General features: G+C 45.3%; 1 protein-coding gene across 11 annotated transcripts in view; it reads right to left on the reverse strand.

The window, feature by feature from the left end:
• LOC119461226 (solute carrier organic anion transporter family member 3A1) overlaps positions 1-21,691 on the reverse strand; it is a 269,245-nt gene that overhangs the window by 33,031 nt on the left and 214,523 nt on the right. For 9 of the 11 annotated variants that reach the window (XR_007468274.1, XM_049672088.1, XM_049672087.1 and 6 more), the window contains 10 exons: positions 18,972-19,128; positions 12,558-12,705; positions 10,889-11,037; positions 9,724-9,880; positions 8,495-8,691; positions 7,675-7,859; positions 6,338-6,551; positions 4,358-4,522; positions 2,922-3,002; positions 2,098-2,215 (listed from right to left, as the gene is read on the reverse strand). Coding sequence is in view for 9 of the 11 variants with exons in the window: in XM_049672088.1 (XP_049528045.1) it covers positions 2,098-2,215; positions 2,922-3,002; positions 4,358-4,522; positions 6,338-6,551; positions 7,675-7,859; positions 8,495-8,691; positions 9,724-9,880; positions 10,889-11,037; positions 12,558-12,705; positions 18,972-19,128 (1,571 nt within the window). In the remaining 2 variants the exon portion in view is untranslated. The remainder of the gene's footprint in view (positions 1-2,097; positions 2,216-2,921; positions 3,003-4,357; positions 4,523-6,337; positions 6,552-7,674; positions 7,860-8,494; positions 8,692-9,723; positions 9,881-10,888; positions 11,038-12,557; positions 12,706-18,971; positions 19,129-21,691) is intronic. The other 2 variants (XR_007468275.1, XM_049672090.1) reach the window with 1 other exon arrangement.

Raw genomic sequence — 21,691 nt, forward strand, 5'->3', positions numbered from 1 at the left:
TGCATGACAGTGTTACGAGATATTCTCATGACCTTGCATTTATTTTAATTTGTTTGCATGCACCAATTAGAACACCACTCAGTTAAGCGGTTAAGGTCGTCCTGATTCTCTTGGGAATCGGAAGAATTAGGAATTTTACGGTAGAGAACACAGTCACCTGCGAATAGCTTTATGGAAGAACAAAGAACGCAGTTCGGAAGATCGTTAATATAGATTAAAAAACATTGCCCAAGCACTCCGTACAGATGGTTAACCAGAGAAGCTGAAACGTGCGGCCCCGATGTTTAGCAGTGGGTTAGTGCCGACGATGTATTGAAGCGTTTCTCAAATATTGGCTGCATGTTTGTGTTTCTAGTGGAACGCAAGCGCCAATGGCGGGCGGATGCTGCTAACCACGACACCGAGCTAACTCGAGATATCGAACGCATGCGACAACGGCGAGACGAGGAGGCGGCGTTGCGGCCAGAGCAGCGTCAACGTGGCAATGGCGGGAACGCGTTCGCCGGGGCAATGCCCGCATTCGGCGGGAGTTTCTCGGGCGGCATTTCGGCTTCGGCTGCGACGAAACGTCCACGTTGAAATCACGAGGTGGAGCGCAAGCGCCAATGGCGGGCGGATGCTACGCCGAGCTAACTCGAGATATCGAACGCATGCGACAACGACGAGCCGAGGAGGAGGCGTTTCGGGCAGAGCAGCGTCAACGTGGCAATGGCGGGAACGCGTTCGCTAACGATGTAACTAACGGCGCTAGCTGCCAATGGCGCGCGCTTGGGTGCGACGTAGAGAACGACGTAATGACGGCGCATCCAATGGAGACGTTTATCGAAACATGGGACGAATGGTTTTTCGTTTCGCCTAGCCATATACAGCTTTCGCTGTAAAAGAGAAGTGGACCGAGGACTGAGCCTTGATGAACACCTGCTGGTACATTAGAAAACAGGCGTATCCACTTGTCAGGCGTATCCACTAGGAATTAATTTCCAGATTTTGGAACTGAGGTTTGAACAGCGAAAAAAAAAAACAAGGACACGAAGAAACAAATACCACAAACAAGCGCTTGTTTGTGGTATTTGTTTCTTCGTGTCCTCGTTTTCTTCGAGCTGTTCAAACCTCAGTTCCAAATTATGAACCAACTAGCCCTCATCAAGAACTTACTGAATTTCCAGAATGACACCAGTTCGGAGATATGCACCATCAAACTCGCCGTAAAGAAACGCTGTTGTTCCACTTACATTTTTACCAAAATGCCTTGAAGTACAAAAGTAACTGGAATGCCCATGTATTTCGTCCCACACTTTGAGAAATAATATCTCGAAACTGGTGTCATCCTGTAAATTCCTTTCAAGTGGGTCTTGCGAACTCATCGGCTACAATTCATAAATTGTAATATGTTTCGTAAGGTAATTAACTAAGAAGTTCATTACTCAATGTTTGTTAATTAGTCAAATATGTATTTCAATTTTTCGTGCTACTAATGTCCGCCTCTTCGAATAACCCAGCTCAACGATAAGAATTATGCTACCTGCCACAGAAAATGCCTTGAAGTACAAAAGTAACTGGAATGCCCACGTATTTCGTCCCACACTTTGAGAAATAATATCTCGAAACTGGTGTCATCCTGTAAATTCCTTTCAAGTGGGTAAAACTTAAATATGAACACCCTGTATATTGTTTATTCCTTCACTAGTCCCTAGTGGCAATTATAGTTGGCCTTCAAGAAGTCAAACATTATTCTTTATCAAAGGTTATACCCTTGTATTTCTTATCCTGGTTCCACCTTTCAAACGTTATAATGGGTACTTACGTGAGTAGATAACTGTGTTTCAGCCTTTTTAAAGCGCCGGAAAAAAATGTCGATTAATCGATTAATCGACGAAAAGCCCCGCATCGAAAGCGATTAATCGATTATAGGCTAAACCGACGAACGATTAATCGTTAATCGATTAAAATATTTAATCGACCATCCCTACTGCAGAAGTGCAGAAAGGTATAAACTGCCGCTCACATGACTGATTTACAGTTGCAAGAAAGCTAACACATGAAAGTAGAAGTTGCAAGTCGCACGGCAAAACAATGCAACAGCATAGAACCACTTACTTATTAAAGTAAGGAAGTGTGGCACCAGCCATGCGGATGTTATCACAGCCTAAGAAGTACAGGAGTGTGTAGAGACCCATGCACAGCAGGTTGAAGCAGAGCACAAATTGAATGGCCCCTGAAAAAGAGCAAGCAGGCGTCGGATTACACTGTGTGAAGCACTTCACACATTTATGTTCTCAATAATTTATTTAATAATGCAGGAGCATTCTTCACCACCCATTTTTGGCGTGGCTGGCACCGTCCGGCAGTATGCACCGTCTGGCCTCAAGATGATGACCGAGTGTGAAAAAGAAATGAAGAAAATTTATACCACTGCAAGAAATTGAATCTGGCCCTGTATGCAGCATGGTGAGTGAGTAGTAACTATCCTTGGTGCCATGCTAATAGCTCATAAGGGGTGCAAAACTGTACATATCATACTTCAGCATGCACTGTAGCATGTTAGCTGTCTTGGGCAACACAGATGAAGATGAAATGAAGAATGATGCAATATAAGTTGCATAAAATATATGTGGGTGCGCGTCGCATGAGTGCTCTCGCATAACTTAGACAGTGATCGTAGGTGGGTTCTGCTGCAATTTTTTATCCCAAGGGAGTGACAAGGGTATTAGATAAGGGGGTAAAAGGGAATCAAGTGTACTACCAGCATAAATCGAAACGTTAACAGGAAGAAATGGGTGGGACCACCTGTTATGTGTACAATTACATGGTAGTGCAACATGTGATTGCTTTGAAGCCATTTGTGTAGCCCTAAATGCGCATTTTGGAACTTGAATTACATGGCGTCCTATACATTGACCAACATTACTAAAGAGTTTTACCTTTCGGTCTCATTTGGAACTTCTTCAGGACATAGCCTCCCAAGAATATTCCAACACAGGCACCAGGAATGGCGATGCCACCTGTTTAGGAAAACCAAGAAAAGGTGTTGGTAGGGTACATATACTGCTCTCAGCACTAAATGTGCACATACGTGTGCAGACATTTGCAGGCGGAAAAAGAAGGTCACAGTTTCACCTGATAGGCGAAGCACTGATTCCCATAGTAAATTATTAGACAGCCACACGAAGTAAGGTTCGCTGTTTTACCAGCTGTATAAACTGCTGTAAATTTGCTTACGAAGTAAATTAACAAGCATGCTGTCATGCGTGCACAGGTAAACGCGGAACACATTTCACTCAACGATTGTGGACACTGGCTGTCAGAACGCTGGCGTGATGAAGAGAGGCAGCAGTGGTAAGCAAATTCCCTTTTCGTGCTGCCTCTCACTTCAATGAAAACTAAGCATGCGAGAAAACGGCGCACACAAAGCCAACAGCTATATCCAATCAGCTAGCTTTCGAACCCAGAGCAGATTGCCTTCAAGATGGCATGCGCACAGCCGCATTCAGCCACTGCAGCTGGAGTAGAAAAGGAGATGTGCACTAAACTGCCCCCCCCTTGTTTAATTCAACTGCTTGTTTCACCTTGATGCAGATAAGTGAAAGTGACTACAGCGCAGATACAGACGAGGGATGGTTAACGGGGAAAGACACTGCAGCCGTAGCCAGAGCTGACAGCGAAAGCCCCATCACTTCAACTGCACTCTCCAAAAAAGAACCATCATACCTCGGTAGAGGGTAATCAGCTCTGCGGAATCCTGCAAGGTGGAGGAAGGTTCATGAAAGAGCAAAAATTGTCATCCAGCAGAGTGTAGCATGAAGCAACACAGAAGACCCATATGGTTTTCCTTTGTTGCTTCGTGCTACGCTTCATGCTACAATTTTTCCCTTCCGTGCCTGGGTAGCGTGGCATGCAATGTTCTTTAGTAGATTTTGAGTTGGTTTGTTTTACATCTGTGTGATTCTCATCAATGTTCCTTTTTAGCCCACGTGTTTTGCGATTGGCAGTCATGTGTTCATGAATTTGCGAATGCGTACATATGAAACTAAAAATAAACCTTTACTACAAAAATAACAGAACTCTGTTACTTTCCATTCTGTCCCCATTATTAGTACTTTGCATGTTTCTACACTGCACTCGCTTTGATTACGGACTACCAACCAGTCAATTTTTATACCTTGCAGACAAGTACCAACTCTCCTAACAGCTCACTTCAAAGTACTCCAGCGTCAAAGAAGCCATCAAATAATGGCATATTTTAACATAGCACTACTGCATATTGTTACAGCAGCTATCACAGCCATTTGTCGGCTCGAACAAATTATCTAGTGTGGGCAAAGCTGGCAGGTGGCCAGCAGAGAAGCAGTGCTGTCACCTGTGAAAACGTTGGCTTGCGACTTGCCGATGTTGAACTGAGTCTCCAGGTATTTGGGCAGGAAGACAACAAAGCCACTGACAATGGCCAGCTCCATACAGGAGCCAAGGCAAGTCACCATGTAGATGGGGTTACACAGCAGCCGCCACATGGATGCTGGGATGTCTGCAGGAGACGAAGAACTTGATTAATTTCGACTCCCTGTCCGGGGCTTTAAGTTCGTATCGAAGATATTTTAGATCTTGTAATTTGTGCTAATGTTAAAGAAAAATTTAACTTAAAGCGGAGGAGGGGACGTAAGCTACACTCACGAGTATATGGTGTGATCTTTTGCAGTGCGAAGTGCGAAAACAACAACAACGAAGGTTTAGGAAAAGAACGACAAGCTCTTAAGTGCTTTGTGCTGCAAAAATCACGCCATGAACTTAGACAAACTCACCAGCATCACTATTCTTATTCAACTCACGAGTAGTTTATTTCAGAGAACAGGCAATCTATAGGTATAAAGGAGGCATGTGCCCACCTCAAGGTAGTCCCCACTCAGACCACATGGGTTTTATATATAATTTAAAACAGCGATAAGTATGCGTCACTGATATAAGCTGCATATTGTTTCTTTATGTCATGTGCTTCAAGCTATTTGCTTGCGGTTGTATCTTTGCACCTACCCAGTACATTTTGATCTCCCACAGTCACATTTACACATGCACATGTTGCAGTGCAATGGTAAGTTGTCACTTCTGTTATTATTAAGACATAATTGTATTCGTCTGTGTATCTCAATTGCTGTCAACTGCCTCCGCAAGATCGAGCTTAGTGACAAGTTCAATTATCACCTCAACACTGTTTCCCGACAAGTCGGGCAGCCACTCGTCCTGAATTCAAGGTAATTTTTAGTTTGTCACCATAATTTTCATTATTTTGCTTTTGGTGCATGGGAAACCCAATAGCGTATGCTGGTAGCCCCTGCATTTGCCACATGTATATTGTTGTGTAGTTAAAGAGTGTGCAGCTGTCTCCGTACGGTGCTTTCCTGCAGGAGAAGAGTTCAACCAAGTTTTTGTGTGCATAGAAAGAGCTTTTGCACTGATTGCATTCGGCGAGGCCCACAATGACTTCTTATGCAAAGTGGTCCTGTTTGGAGGCAATGCACGCCATTCAAGCGGTGGAAGAAGACAAACCCATGTGTTAGCTGTGCTTTGAGTTGCGTGGTGTCATGTGGTATTTCTCTCAATCAAATCCTCTCAATTTCTCACCATATGCATAAGAATGTCTTGTCATAGTGCTTCATGACACCTTTGACACCGTTCAACTATAGTGCTATTTTTGTGGCATCCTGGCATGTAAAGTGCACAGAACGTCCATATCCTGTTTTACTTCTTAAAAGGCTGCATTTCACTCTTTCTTTTAAAATTATGATACTATGCAGAGATAAACTACCAAAGAGTACATCTAAGTCACAGCATTGCTAGAATTTATTAATTTATTACCCAATTCTAAAAAAAAGCTGACACATATTCTAATTATGTGTATCAATCACAAAACTGTGCTTCAATGCATAAAACGATGTTTTGTTAAGAAAGTAACTGGAACAGCAATGCATTTCTTCACAAAGTTTGGGAATTAATATCTCGACACTGGTGTCACCTTGAGAATTCGTTCCAAGTGGATCTGCCTTGCAAACTCCACGGCTAGAATTTGTGAATTGAAATATTGGGCATAAGGTAATTAGTTAAAAACCTAATTATAAATTTTTGTTAATTAGTTGATTATGCATTTCAATTTTTTTTGCAAGTAATGTCCGCCTCTTCGAGTAGACCAGCTCATGAATTAGAACTGCGCTATCTGCCACAGGCAACCTTGCAAACCACCCTGTATACCAACGCCCTGTATACCAACGCCTTTAATTCATGCTTCAAAGCAAGGGATGAAAAATCCTCAAACAAAACACAGCTGACCAGCCATGACAGTGCACAATACCTTTGATGTCGCGGCCATATTTCTGCTTTTGTGGAATCTCAGAAGAGGAAGCGTTGTGCTGGTCTGTGACTCCAGAGGGCTTCCAGACCTCCACTTTCTGGTTGATGCCAGGAACCACCATCTTGGTTCCTCCCATAATGTACTCTTCGTCACGCTTCAGCCGTGCTTTCTCTCTCTGCAGGGCTTTGGGGAATGCGAAGAAAGGCACTGCAACCTGCGGTACAATTAAGAAGTGGATTCATCAGCCCTGGAATTTGATGAAGAACAATGAACAAAAGAATATAATACAAGTGCAGTCAATGTTTAGGAAATATCACGGAACTGCATTTTTTCATGAGGTAAGTGAAAGAACTGCATCCTTCTACCACCAGCGGCAGCTGCTGTTTTTATGAATGTTCTTTTTGCTTGGAATGGTGGATTATTAATTGTACTGTGGGTGTAATCGTGTTCTTTCTTCATTTATGTAGAGTAACCAGATGGAAAATTTCAAAAGCAGTTGCTGCAAATGAACAGAAGAATAATAACAAGCTGTGGCAGTGCATTAGGTGCCCCTGCATTCTGCAGCCATGCCTAAACTCGCAGACGTCACTGGCATTTGAGATGAAGGACCAAACACAGCCTATTGCCAGTGAACAATAAACAATCCGATTTAGCGGAGCACTTTTACATGCTCTGATAGACAACATCAGCAGCAGCAGTAGCATATTATCCCTTAAGGCCATTAGAGGACAAACGCCTCCCATAGAGTTCCACGAAAGGAAAAAACTGTCATCTACATGAGAGAAGCACAAAGCTACAAAGGAAACCCATAAGAGTTTTTTAGAAAGAAAGTATAGCAGCTGAAAAAAAATTCACCATTGTCCATGAATTTAAACCCAAGACCAATGCCTTTTCAGGGTGGCTGCTCAATCACTTAAGCTAGCAAGGTGGCAAGCAGATGGTAGTGTGTGGCCTAATTCATGCCTGTAAACGTTCTAATCTTGTCACTCAATCTAAGCCCCTACTACCTCTGACTATGTTACCCTTTCTGGCACCAATTCAGTTCAACATACCACTGCTTATGTGCCCTATAAATTAGATGGCTTCCCAAATTAACTTCTTTCTCGTAATCTCAGCTTGAATATCACAGGCTACGGAAGGCTGCCTGTATGTGACCTTTATTATCCTTAAAAGTCACTGTAAAGTGCTGTTACTGGTGTAGGCATGCTGAGTGCGGCCACAGAAGATTGCAACGAATGACATTTAGCTCACTTAGCAAAATGGACATCCTTAACTAACCTTCAGGAAAGGCTTTCATGCAGCTTAAGCAATCTTGTCAAATACTCTGATCTGCTCACCAGCATGAGAAAGATGCCACAGAGGACGAATCCAGCCCACCAGGCACCGATCCACCGGGGGGCGCCAGGAAAGATGCCTCGCGGCACGGTGCCACCCAGGAAGGAATTCTCGTGCTGAGACAGGAGGAATCCACCCAGCAGGTAGCCCACCACCAGGCCGAAGGCCACTGTGCTGTACATACAGCCTGCAATGCATAGCAGGGGGAGAGGGAGGAGAGAGAGAAGGTGTTTTGTTTACTAATGCAAGAAGGCAGTGAAGCTGGCATGAAGGAGATGGCTATGCAGGCCACAGTATTCCCGAGATACTGGAGCGTCCCCTCTATCACTGACCCGCAACCCCATTCTTGGACCTTCGCAATCCCACCAGCGTCTCGGTTTCATGGCACAGTGACGTGTGGAACAGATGCTTGAGTGTTACTTAACGGAAATGAGCCTAGATGAATCTTGTGTGAGCTTGAAATCGTCACCAAATGAAGAAAGAAAAACAGGAAAGAAAGAGAGAACATATGCGGTTGTGCCTCATTATTATGACCCTTTGAATTCTGACTCGATTTATGGATAACTCTTGCGGGCACCAAGCTTTTCTAATGTATTTGTGCCTCGTTAATATGGAAACTCGCTGTCCGAACAATGAGCGGGAGGAAAAGGACATAGCCTGTAGAAACCCACATATTATTGTTTTGCTAATGTGTACTAATAAGCACAATAAGAACTTAGAAGCCTGAAACATCCTTTACCACTTTCAAACTTGACTGAATTATCTAGTTGGCATGACTGGCAAAAGTTGATAGTAATACGAGAGGTCAGAACGGCTGCTCACCAATGTACATGGAAGAGCTCTCCTTCCGAACATGGTCATCGATGTAGGTTGTTCCCAGAGTAAAAATGGGTGTCCCACCGCACCCAATCAGGATTTGGGCACACATAAATATGAAAATATACAAGGCATTCGAAGACCTGCCATCGATGCATCTTTGCTCAGCGTCGGGTGACAGGGGCGGGTTAATAAAGTGGCTGCTGCAAAACAGGAAGAAAATAACACATGCAATTTTGATACCTGTTGCAAAAAAAATTAAGCAATTCGAGACAGTCAGGCTAGAGAACAGTAACATGTGAAGTCAGTTAATGCTACTTTTCTATTACTGCAGTAATTCTGATTTCTGGCTCCATAAGGCACATGCTAAAACGAAATGGAGGTCTACGAAGCTTAGACATGCTGACTTCCATTAAAAATGTCCTGGAATGTGAACGTAACATGTTACTTTGTTTCAAAATCGTAATCATTTCATAATCACACCTCTGCTACAGCAGAATCTTAACTTTTTTTCAGAGCTTAATGTAAGCAATAATGAGTTGCAAATGTAGAACAAATGGTCTCACTGAGTCTAGTTAGTCCTACAATAAGATTTATTAATCTTACTAAAACACTTTCATATGAGCCACATATGCACAAAATGCACAAGTAACGCTCCTCAGTTGTTGTATTACAAGAAAAAGAATCAGACATCAATATGGCTTAAAAGTATGGGTTTTTGGGCTAGTTGGTTAGATACATCAGAGGGGGTCATAGCTCTCGTCCTGTTCTCTCGTTCTTGTCCGTGTCTTCTAGCGCTATGACCCCTTCTGATCAATATGGCTTTGTTCTTGTGCTTTGCTAACTCTAGCAACACAACATCACAGCTAAATGGTGTAAAGTCACACAAAGTGCACACTACAAATTGCTTCAGTCATGCTGGGACGTACTCCTCTGCGGCGCAAATTGGAGGAGAAAATTTCTCAAAGTGTTGTGAAATGCACACGAATTGTCGGAACAGATAGCTGTACATGTGCAACATGGTGAACAGCGTAGACAATGTGACGAGAGATGCAAATACAATATTGACTGCCAAATCAGCTGTTTTGTGTAGGCTTATGCTGACTATAAAGTGGGAGTGCTCACAACCAAAAAAGAAGTTCCTTTATGCTCTCCTGCTCATTCATGCCATACAACAAACTGAAAGTTCTGTCGCACTAAAACATGACAGAGAAAAAGGTGCTGCAGGTTCTTACCTTGTATGTTCGGGCACCATGGCAGCTGTGGGCATTTGGCATGTGTTTTCGTCCTCAATGCGAGTGACATTAAGCCTATAAATACTCGGAGAGTTAGATTGGTCCATGAAGTACGGAAGCGAGAAGACAAAAGATCCGATTGCCATTACAATGGTTCCTGAAAGACAAAGTCATTTAAACGTTGAAGTCTGGAAGCAGTGAAGCAAAGGAACACACCACAGTATAGCAGATACTGATTACAGCTGCAATTTCAACTCTTCCTGTAATTTTAGAAATCTGCATTGTGACTCAAGTTCGCACCAACCCTTTGTTACACAATTTTTCTCCTTTCTTCTGTGCTTTCTTTTGCCTTTGTTTTGTACATTATATTTTTTTATTTTCTTTTGTGAACCATGGTATCAAGTGTGGCACGAAGGATGTTTCTGTTGGGCAGGCAGAGCATGATTCTCCATTTTCGTGAGGCATGCAAGGGGGCAGTCAATCACTTGGCACTCCAAGGTGTTATGAGGTGGGCAATGCAAGAAGGCACTGAAGGCATGACAAAATACTGAGGGGTCGACTGCCCCCTTGCCCTTCTTAGAGCTGCCCCTGCAAGACATTTTGCCATGTTTCTTTTGAAAGAGTTCATGCTTATCATCTTCGCCTCCTTTTATTCCTTTGTCTCAAGATGACGAATGAAGCACAAGCTTACCTAATATTTATCTAAGTGACTACTGCCCCAGTGCAAGCAGGTGGTTTTGAATAAAATAGGGTAATTAAAAACGTTGATGAACACAAAAATGAGATTTGAAATCTACTTTATAGGCATAAGCATGAATTGGCAGTTGGGGGTGCAAATATTGGGGGCCGTTGTTCATATTTCACAGAACTATTTGCTTTGCATTGTGTAGCTATTCTATCTGTGTATTTGCAAACATGTGCTAAAACATAGGTAAGTCTCCACTTTCCTATTTTTTTTTTCCTTTGTAAGCTGCTCAGCTGCTTTTCCTTTGTGCGCTACATGCAATAGCTATTGCTGTAACCATGCACTTTTTCCAGAACTGCAAGCTCTTAGCACTCCCCCGTTGGGGACTACACAGAGCTTTCCCCGTTAAGTGCTGGCAGACACGACAATGCGACAGGGTTCCTTCAATACCTTGAATAGATGCAGTGAAAGCATGCTTACCTTTGCCAATCCAAACAGGAATGTGCCTATGGCTCCCAAGGTAGCTCACAAAAATAATGGTCAGCAGGTTTCCAATCTCAAATGAACTTGAAATGGCTCCTGACACTCGACTAGGGATATCAAACCTCTTCTCAATTGTGGTAATTACACTGCAACAGAACAGAATGTGCGAGTGAAAACCACTGAGATGATATGACTTGAGAATGGTATACACTTTCTCATGGGATTCTCCTTAACAACTGCCCTTCACTTTATGATGCTACAGACAATTATCCTGCAATAAAAGAAAAATAAAATTCTAACCTGACAAGCCAAAATTTCAGACGAAAATTTAAGACATAGTCAGAATGTCACCATGCCGATAAACAACTGCTGAATTAAACAGCAACGCTTTCACTTAGTGCTCAGTCTTCGCAGCATAATTGGCAGCTACCACGTAGTATAAAATATGGTTGCGCGCCACAGCGAACGTGCGGTCATTCAGTAATGCTCACTTTGAGGATTACAACCGAAATATGTTCAATATGTGACGTGCGGTCATCATTTTTAGTTTTGCGAAAGCAAGCTACAGCTGTATTTTTTCTTCACCCATTAAGTGATGACACAGTCCACAGCTCATTTAAAACTTACAAAATGGCGCTGTGGTATGGGTACAGCCGACTACCGTTAATTCGACTCTGACGGTACCGACGAAACTGAGCGAATTATCCAGCAGGTCGACGTAAACAATATGCAAAAAAAAAAAAGAAAACGCCAGAACACCGCTGATTCATTTGGTAGTATTTTCCGTTTGCCTGATTCTAACACACTTCCTAATCAAGCGCGCGCCCACTTTCGATGTGTCTAAAGAAGAAAACTAATGTCGAAATGACGCTAAGGCTGCTTAAAGAAAGTAGAAATATAACTTGCACCCGATTTCTTAGGACGAAAAATGGGCAAGGGTCTATGTGTTGCACCACGGCAGCCAGTTTCCTAAAGTCAACTTCGCCACATAAGCTTTTGTCAGCTTCGCCGCAATACATCCATGTTATGCGGCAAAGCATACAAACGCCGCGAAGGTTTCGCGCAAGTAATTTCAGCCCAATTTTCTCGAACAAAACAGGTGCGCGTTAGAATCGGGTAAATAAATTAAGGATCCCGGTGCAGTCCTCAACTTTGGGGCCCTTGTCTGAACATTTTTTTTTATTTACCAAATTGCATACCGAATGAAGAATAAACTGAACTTGAAACTGAAATACTGTAATCACAAATTGTGAGCTACGGTTATTGCTTGAAAATCTACCTAGGGCAGGTCGAAAATAAGCGATTTTGACAGCAGATTTTGACGCGTGTTCAACGCATTCACAGTCTCTAAACTCCGCTATGACAGACGCTGCCAATAAGGGGGTCGCTATTGGGGGTCACCATAGGGGTCAGGGGCGTGTGTGCTGAGGGGCCAAATTGGTATTCAACGAAGGCCAATTTTAGAATCAAGATAACGAAAGTTTGGACTCACAGAAAAGCATCGGTACCTTCGGTCCGGATCGAATTATCCGAAAATCGAATTAACCGGAGTTGAATTAACTGAAGTCTAGTGTACAATTTTTGCAATGCTTGCATTGAGAGGATATACACACGGTGACTTTATCACACGCAATTCTCGATACGTATACATTTTTTAGGCACTCACCTATTTACATATCCAGTGGACAATGCTTGCTGCAGGGTAACCAGCATGCACGACAGAAACACAAAAACTCTGATGTTGGCAAAGTGCTGTAACCAGCGTGGCCGACAGCCAAGGATGCCGCACTCTCGCAGGTTTGGGTCCACCTCATCTGGAAGAAAGGAAATAAAAGCGAGAGCACAATCAATATACGGTTAGGTACCTCACGTAAGTATGGAGTGTGCCTTAGCACATGTCCAAAGGCAAGTACACAGGGCCAGAGCCGATGCAGAGTCAAGCTGTGGTGTTTCCACAGTAATCCCTGAAACTTCTCATTAACTGATGGTGCACAGAATGTTGCTCCTCGGTCTCCATTTAAAACACACGGAGGACTGCAGGATCCCACCACACAGCCAGGCAGCAGCTTCTCACATTTGCTAGTTCATACCACCCGAGCAAATAGACAATATGCAACAGTGCACGAGGAGGCTTTCCCACGCATTGAACATGCCCTCACAAAGATGGCCGAGCTCCCGCTAGTAGCAGTGTTGAAGCTGCAACAGTCACATTCTGGAAACTTCTACGGTGTTAGGTGGCAGGAATAGGGGCACCAGCCCGTACACTGATGCCTTATTTACAATTATTCTATTCTATGCCTTATTTACTATATTTACTATTATTCTAACATGAGGTCCGCCATTTTGGTAAGGTCAGGCGAGATATGTGAGGAGAAGCGCACTTGGGCCTGCCATACTGTCGCAACCGAGAGTGACGCCAGTCATAAGAATGACAATTTGACGTGTGGATGTGGAATCGGTCTCGACAGCCATCTTGTTTGTGTCATTGCCGCTCTTGTACATAATTTATTGTAAATACACCTTTACCTGTGACTTCCGCATCGTAACAATATGTAGTATGCGCAAGCTACTGGCTTCAACTGATGTTCTTCCGCTTTGCATTCTCTACCAAAAAACTGATAAAACAAGAGCTGAAAAGTGTAATGGACCTTCAAAATCTTCGACAGGGCTGTTGGATCAATCACATGGTGTCTGAATCAGCTTTATCTGTTTCGGTGCAAGTATGCTATGAGCTGAAGAGGTTGGCGTACCGTTTCGAGCTAACATCCTAAGCTCAAGAGCAGTTGGTTACAGCAACTATAGAGCATGGTTGATTCTCATCCCGATGTAGGAGAAGGAACACACGGTAAAAGAGACGAGAGCGCTGCCTTATCCCATAATTTCCCAAGTGTTTGTGGCCCCATTTCGCTAAGTTTAGGCGTGTTTTCTAAGTTATCCTATTGTCATGCACGCAACGGGGGACCAGGGAACTTTCGACAAAGAGGCACATTCAGGCTGCGCGCAATTTGCTCCGCAACATCTCGCGCGAGCCGAGAAGTCACCGCAGATGTGACGTGACCTTCTTTCTCTCTCTCTCTCTCTCTCTCTCGCGCGCGCGCGCGCCGCGTGCCCCCGAGACCCGTTGAAAGAAGTTGCCGGGCCGTCGTCGCGTCTCCAAGTCCAGACGCTCTATCAGCCGAGGTCGGCCACGTCGACGAGACGCGCGTCGCGCGCCAGCGCGTCCGCCGCCGGCGTAATTAGGGGACGCGCGCTCGTCGGCGCCTCGTGGGAAAAGATGGGTTCGGGGATTAGACGGGATTTGTATCACGCCGGCGCACTATAGGCGCTGGCGCGCTGGTCGCTGTCTCTCGACGCAGCAATTCCCGACCGTGTACGCCGTCACCATTCCTGGATAAGCGCAAGTGGCTCTGGCACAATTGCGCTGCCGTGTGCGTGTTCCACGGCTTGCGATTCGAGTTGCAACAGTGGGGCTTAGAAGCAGAGCCTCTCGACTGGGATGAAAGTGAAGTTAGAGAGAGAGAGAGAGAGAGCAGAAAGGGGAGAAAGAGCAAACGTTACCTGTTACAGTCTAAATTGCGGGCCTAATTCCTAGCCGAGTTCGGCGACTTCGTGCCTGCTGATTTACGATTCTGGCGAAACAGCGCGACGACCACTGCAGTACGGTGGCGCTTCTAAGCGATGACGTAAGCTCCAGGCTTAAATCCGAGCTTTTTCTGTGCCAGACAAGTGTGCCAGACAAGTGTGCTTTTCTGACAGACAAGTGTGCCGAGGCCTAGCGCTGACCGCCTATTATAGGAGCGTCGTATGCTCGTTCTGGAGCACGGCATATAAACGTGCGCCGGATCACGCCTCGTAGCTTAAACGGAGTATGAGTGGTGTTGTGACTGTGCGCCTTTTAGGAGCCATACTGCCTCGCACAACTGCAAACGGCACCACCGCGCTGGCTACCGCGAGGCTCAGAATTTGCTCTCGAATCATGCCTCTACTTCGCCAGAGAATCGCCATTATACGTAATTACACCCACTGTATTATTGCGAACGGTACTGTGAGTAAGAAATCCCCACCCCTTCGATCTACCTCTAGCATTTTGCGAAAGTGATAGTTGATGTCATTTGTCCCGACGGACAACGGCGCGCCAACTCCCACAGGCACTCCTCTTATCGTTTTATCGGGCGCGGCGGAAAAACAGAGATGCCAGCTCTCTTTAAATATTTTCGCTGTTCTTTTTATTTGCCGTTGTGCGACCGACACCTGTTGCTACAGCGCTAAAAGCATAGAGTTAATATATCTAACGCTATAAGAACGAAAGGCGCGGCTGATATATCTTCGGTCGTTGCCAAACGGCACTCTCTGAACGCAACTCCACGAGTTGTGGACGCGCTTATCTGTGGGAAGTATCCGTTTTTACTTACAAGCAGGGGCGAAGGGTGTTTCTTGTACAGTTGTGTGCAAGGTCATTCACACTAAGGGAAAACACTTCATTTGTAGCGAACGATCGAGAAAGCTGTATGGAATTCGAGGGGCTCGAGTTTTAGTAACAACCATTATCAGTAGAATTCGCTCAGCTCGAATAAAAGACATATGATAGAACGCCGAAGACGTACATCGGGCTTCATGCACGCCGTCTGCGTACCTTCATCATGTCCCGTTTATCCGCGCTCCATATACAGTTTTCAAGAACCATATAGGGCCAAAATGAATGTTAACGCACAGGGAAAATTAACTCTTTTTTTAATACCTGAAATCTGTAATGATTATGAATGACTGTGGAAAATGCGATAAGCTGATGATACTTAATAAAGAAAAATGGAAGTAAACGTGCAAAATAAAGTAGAGTTTTCTTTAATTTCATTTCTTCTTCTAACCTACCTTAACCTAACTAGCGATTTGACTGATGCTTTAATCATTTTACTACGTGCTTTTCAATCTAATTGTCTACTGCCTTCAAGGACGCAATCATGAACTGCTGCTGGCACAACCCGCTATAGCTAACAGACTCACTCCATTCACACATTTTCTTCCAACTTCGTCAGCAAACAAACAAACCAACAAACAAACTACCTAACTAACTAGCCGCCATTCGCTCACAGGTTCACATATTTAATGCAGCTGCTACCCGCGTCAACATTTGATGAGAACACAGCCTGACACGCGCCCCGTCACGTTGAAGCTACGAATCTCCGCTGGGCAGCTTCGGTGTCGGTATACGACCTGCTGGCGTGGGCAGCAGGCGATCGATGCCCGTAAACAACCGCGCCTGCCTGCTGCTCAACTCAAAGTATCCGTCCTTTTATTGTTCGACACGAGCCGCAGGATCAAAACAAGGGGCCACAGAAACGAGGCAGTGTTGTGTGCACGCCTGTAGCGTGTATCTGATCCATCGCCGCGAGAGGGGGGGGGGGGGGGGGGGGAGAGAAAAGAAATCTGTGAAGGAACGACGGAAAATGGCCTAAGGCGATGCATTTTTCATCAGTCAATTAAGACTGACTACAACACGATACACTGTGAGCTGCAACAGAAGCAACGTAGAGCGCGCACACACACAAAATCAGGAAGCTATGCCTAAAGACAAGAAAAAAAAAACAATTAAGTATACTAAGCAGGAGAACTCCGCAGTGAATTATTCAGCAACCGTAAGAAAAATAATCGGTAGCTGCGAGTGTGTATTTTTCTTTCTTTCTTTTTTCTTTGCCAATCTTTTCGTTTTGGTACTACGCCTGTCTTCTACTCCGCGGCGTCTCTTCATCTTTTGCCAGCGCGCAGCACGTAAGCTCGTTAACTTGAGAGGCGAACGCTATTCGCTTGCGTCGAAGTAATCCTAATCCAGGTCATCTAAAATGCGTTCGCACGAGAGGGGAAGAGGGAGAAGAATAAAGCAAGTAGGGAAAGAGAAATGCTGAGCTTGCATTAACTGAAGCGTTAATTTTTCACTGCCGCGTATCGCTAAGTGCGTTAGAAGCGCCGTTAAGGTCCTTATGCGCATAAAGTATGAGTATTTTCTATCCGTTTTGTTTCGTGTGCTAGCGAGCGAAATACTTTACGTCCGGAATGATATGAAGTGGAAAAGTCGATCTTGGAGCTTGGCTCGAAGATTGCATTAGGGCCGGCCATCCCTGCTTGTATTGCGCGCTTTGCACAGACATTTTACTACTTACAGGCCAACTGGAACGAAATTTCGGACGGCGTATAAAGCCCTTTCAGACAGTGAAGATAAAGTAGCAGCCTCCATGCTAAATTCTACCGTTGAAATGCGAGGGAATGCATGATGAAAAAGCTCGCAATAACCAACATTTCTGATACCAAAACTAAAAAGAAAGAGAAAGTCGCAGTTCACCCGCAGATCACCTGCAAGATACGGCACGTGACCCGCGTGTGCGCTCAGACGCGCGGACAGACATGCACAGCCACGGCCGGGCTAGAGGAGGAGACGCTTGCTCCCCTGCCCCCCCCCCCCCCCCCTTCTCCCAGCGCACGCTTGTTCCCGCGACCTCAGACACTGGGCGCGCGCATTAAGCCACCGTAAAAATACTGAAGGACTCTCACACCATCCTCTTCGACTCACCCTCGCACCTACAGCACACGGCGAGCGGGGCGCGATGGGATCTTATCGCACTTGGAGTTTATATGGAACCTCACGGCGACGGCCAATTTTGCGTGGAGTGTCTATAAATCTGCTATCATTACCGCTCGTCGCAAATTACGCAGGACGGAACGTTGAGAACCAGCGTGGCTTTTCGACATTACCTCCGAGATTAGAGGGAAAATATCGGAGGCCATGGTTGGAAATTTGTATCGCATCCGCTAAGCACCAGGTTCTCGCGTCGTATGCTTAGGTGCTATCTAAATGCTGCTAATATGAAAATTAGAAATTACCGGCCTTGCAGCTTTGCCAAGTTTGCTTCAATAGGATATACTCATTTATAACCAATTAACCAATTTTACCAAAGTGAAATTTCGTAGCAGTTTGCCTTAAGCTCTGACTGCCTACTACCCTTTACAGATGATACGGCGCGTCTCAGCGTCATGCTTTAAATTTCGTTTGCTCATTCCTTCAATAGATTGGCCTAACTGACACCGGCGTAACGTCATCGGGAATGTATACTAAATGGACACTTAAATAGAACAATAATTTGAACTTTACTCTTCTACAGTACCAATAAAGCTACGCTTGTCGGGAGAAGACGTTTGGTAAGCCATAAAAGACGCATGATCGAAAAAAAAAAAAAAAGAACGGATGGCGACGCCCGCTTGAGGTGACGTCATGTGTTCATGGCATGACGACACGTCAGCTCGACGTGACGTCACGGATTTTGACAGCACCTGCTCGGGCCTAGTTAATTTTTTCGTAGCTAAATAAACTCGCTACACTGTGTTCTGAGAGAGCCAATGACAACTCGGCAAGTTTCCAGAATTTCTGCTGCGCTACAACGGCCTAAATGCGAAAAATATACTTCGAAATCTGTGACGTCATACTGACGCGCCGGCGCGGGAGGCTTCGGCGCGAAATTCGAAAAATTGGAACTTATACCTACATTTTCTCTTTCACTATAATAAACCTATTAGCGCGAAATTTGCGGAAATGCAGTTTCGAAAGAACACCTTATCACTCTAATAAACGATCCATTTGTGGAACCACCAAGCACAGTTAGGAACACTGGGCCTTTATTTGTACGTCCCTTTACGTGATCTATTATGATGATCCTCTGTACAAATGGCACATACCCACCGTGGAGGATCGGCCAAGAATCGGGCGGTTTGGAGAAAATGGATTAAAAAAAGTTTAGAAAAAAAAAGAGAACAAAGGCAGATGAATTCTGTTTGGTGTTCTAATCAATTATTATAATCGACTGTTTTAGGAAGGCAGTCGATTCGAATCAATGATAAAGTTTTGCATTCCATCGTATCACTTCCTCCGGTCCCCCAACTACTCGCTCACGTCTAAACCAGCGACGCGCCAGAAGAAAAGTTTGCCGCACATTGTTTCTCTTTATTGTCCCTCTAGGTGGGGCGATGCGGGCCCATAAGAATATTCACAGCCCCCGCAAAAAAAGAAAGAAACCTAGGGCGGTGTTGTGCTCACCGAGGTCCGGCCTGATGAGCAGCCGCTCACCGCGGTGCTCTCCTCCCACCCTGGCGAACTCGGCAGCGCTGCTGTACGTCACTTCGGAGAGCGGGTGGTGGTGGTGCACGTGGTGCAGATGGTGGTGACCCGAGGTGCTCCCGCCCAGCCCAGACAGCTGTGACAGGAGAAACAACAAGAAGAAAGGCACACCGGGGGTGCGTCACACAAAGCGTACACGCTCGTGGTACACAGCTAACACGTGCAACTTTTGAAATGAAAGTTGAGACATCGTTACGCCAACACCACCTAGATAGCACAGGCCTACGCCACTCAGATCTATGACGTCATGCTACCTGGCCCGAAATTCCCATTGCCAAGGCTGGCGTGACGAAAGCGGTGACGTCAAAATCCCTGTTGCTTAAGCGGGAGCATCCTTATTAGATTGTATGGCAGTCGGGCCAGGTAGCATGACGTCATGATCGGAGTGCGTAGGGCCTTGTGCTATCTAGGTGGTGTTGGTTATGCCCGCTGCCGCAACTGTCTGAAATAGTGGTTTCTTCAACTGAGATGCATATAACGATAGACTTCGTATTCATTTAAAAGAAAAGGGATATGAAAGTGGAAGAAAAGACTTGTGTGCCAGTGGGAGTCGAACCCAGAACCCCGCCGCGTGGCGCGAAATGTCAGTGAAAACTGCATTTCGTACGTGTGTCCTTCTGTGTGGCTGCATTGCATGTTGTTGCATCGGATCATTTGAACTTTATCTTTGAGCACACATACGTGTTCGCAGACTGAGCCCGTATGTGTTCAGCCTATGTAAGTAAGTAAGAGAAGTTGATATGGGAGAGGGAAAACGAAATAGAGTTAACGTGACGAGCATAATGTTGATGTTAGAGTATACGGCAAGCTGTGTTTCACGCGCCATGAGGCCATCATACGAAATAAGTGTAGCTGAAGTTGGGGACAGAACAGGGGCCTCGTCGGACGTGGTAAATGGAATGCTACAGTGCAGGGAAGATAACTCCTGCGCTACGGAAGAGGACGATCCCTATCGGCTTTCCATTTCCACTATTGCTACTTTAGTTTCTCGTAAACCCTCCTTATTCCTCGCAAGGAGTAAACAAACATACAGTCGGCAAAAAGGTTTATGGGACGCGGCTTCCGCGACACATGAATTCCTGCCCCGTTTAGGCATGACACTTCTAATTTAATGGACATATATGTAGGTAGCTAAAACTACTACAGACTGAAACATTGAATTCGGGGCTACGCATACATGGCCAGGCTTGAGGGCCCAATTAAGCTTTCTTTTTCTCGCAATTTCCATGTCCCGTAAGGTTTTGTGGCCGACTGTATTTCAAACCTTGGTCGCAAAAAAATCGCGCTATACCACTGCCGAGACGTCAGTGACATTGACGAAACTAGAGCGCCGGATCATTCCGTTCGACTCGCTACTAATTGCCACATCTTCGAGAGCTTTAACGCTGACGACGTCATCGGTATTTTTTTCTTGCGTTCTGAACCGCAAAGCGATAGGCGTCTATCGCAGCTAAACGCTTTCGCGTAAACCGGAAAGAACAGAACGCTTCTAAACCGTACGAAAAACGACTGTCATCCTAATTGCCCGTTGCAGGCGCGCGCTCTTTGCGGGACTGAAAAATAAAATAAAAATAAATCGAGGAAGGCCGCCGCACTGTATTCTCATTTGCCGGCGAAAAAAGAAGAGCCGCAGTGCGGAGAACAACGTTGACGTCACCAGGAGCGAAGCTCCGCTAATTAACGCTCGAAGATTAACACCGAGTCTAGCAGCGCGTGAGATGCGGGTGCGTTAGATTCTTTCCGCGAAACGCTCTCGTTAGGGCAGGCGAAACCTTATCGATCCGCGTTGAAGTGGTCCATTAAAGGGGGACTTCGAAACAAGCTTTATCGAGAAAAGTCCCTTCTCTGGCTCTTCCCCGCATCCGCGCACTTTTTCGCGGACGACAGTCTGGCCGAGTAAACTGGGGCGATCCCGAGGTGCTATTTTGGACGTTGTTAAACTCTGCCGTGTTGTCGAATTTCGCCATGTTGAAGTTTTCAGCCAATCAGAGGGGTCGCCGTAGCAGCCACGCGGGCCAATCAGAGTTGACAAGATGCCGCATTCGACAGCATGCCGGAATTTGACAATGTCCGGAGACGGTGCAATCAAAGGTGATGAACTCGGTCGTCGGTACGTGATACCAGAGGATGATATACGTGAGCTCACAATTTTATTAATGCGGTTTGGAACGCGGCCCGACGCTGAAGGAAGTGCGACGTCGTAGCCCATTAACCATTAGAAGTGTCCCAGTAGCATATCAGCAGGTCTATACCGGGAAGCTGTCACCTGACATCAGCAAGACAGCATCGCACTACGATTATGTCTCAACATTATTTTATTGGAAATGAATGAATGAATGACTGTGACTGACTGACTGACTGTGGGTGACTAATTGTGACTAACTGTGAGTGACTGACTGACTGATCGACTGACTCACTGTGGCTGACTGACAGGGACTAACTGTGACTGACTGATCGACTGGACTAGACTGATAGGCTGACTGGCTAAGATAACTGCGCTGAGTAGGATAGGCGCAACACTAGACTTGACTACTAGACTGATAGGCTGACAAACCCGATTGACTAGATTGGCCGGGCTAGGCAAGACTATAGACTAGAATGGACTAGACTGACTGAATGACTGACTTTATCGATTGATT

Source organism: Dermacentor silvarum, chromosome 8, assembly GCF_013339745.2.
Source record: "Dermacentor silvarum isolate Dsil-2018 chromosome 8, BIME_Dsil_1.4, whole genome shotgun sequence".
NCBI lineage: Eukaryota > Metazoa > Arthropoda > Arachnida > Ixodida > Ixodidae > Dermacentor > Dermacentor silvarum.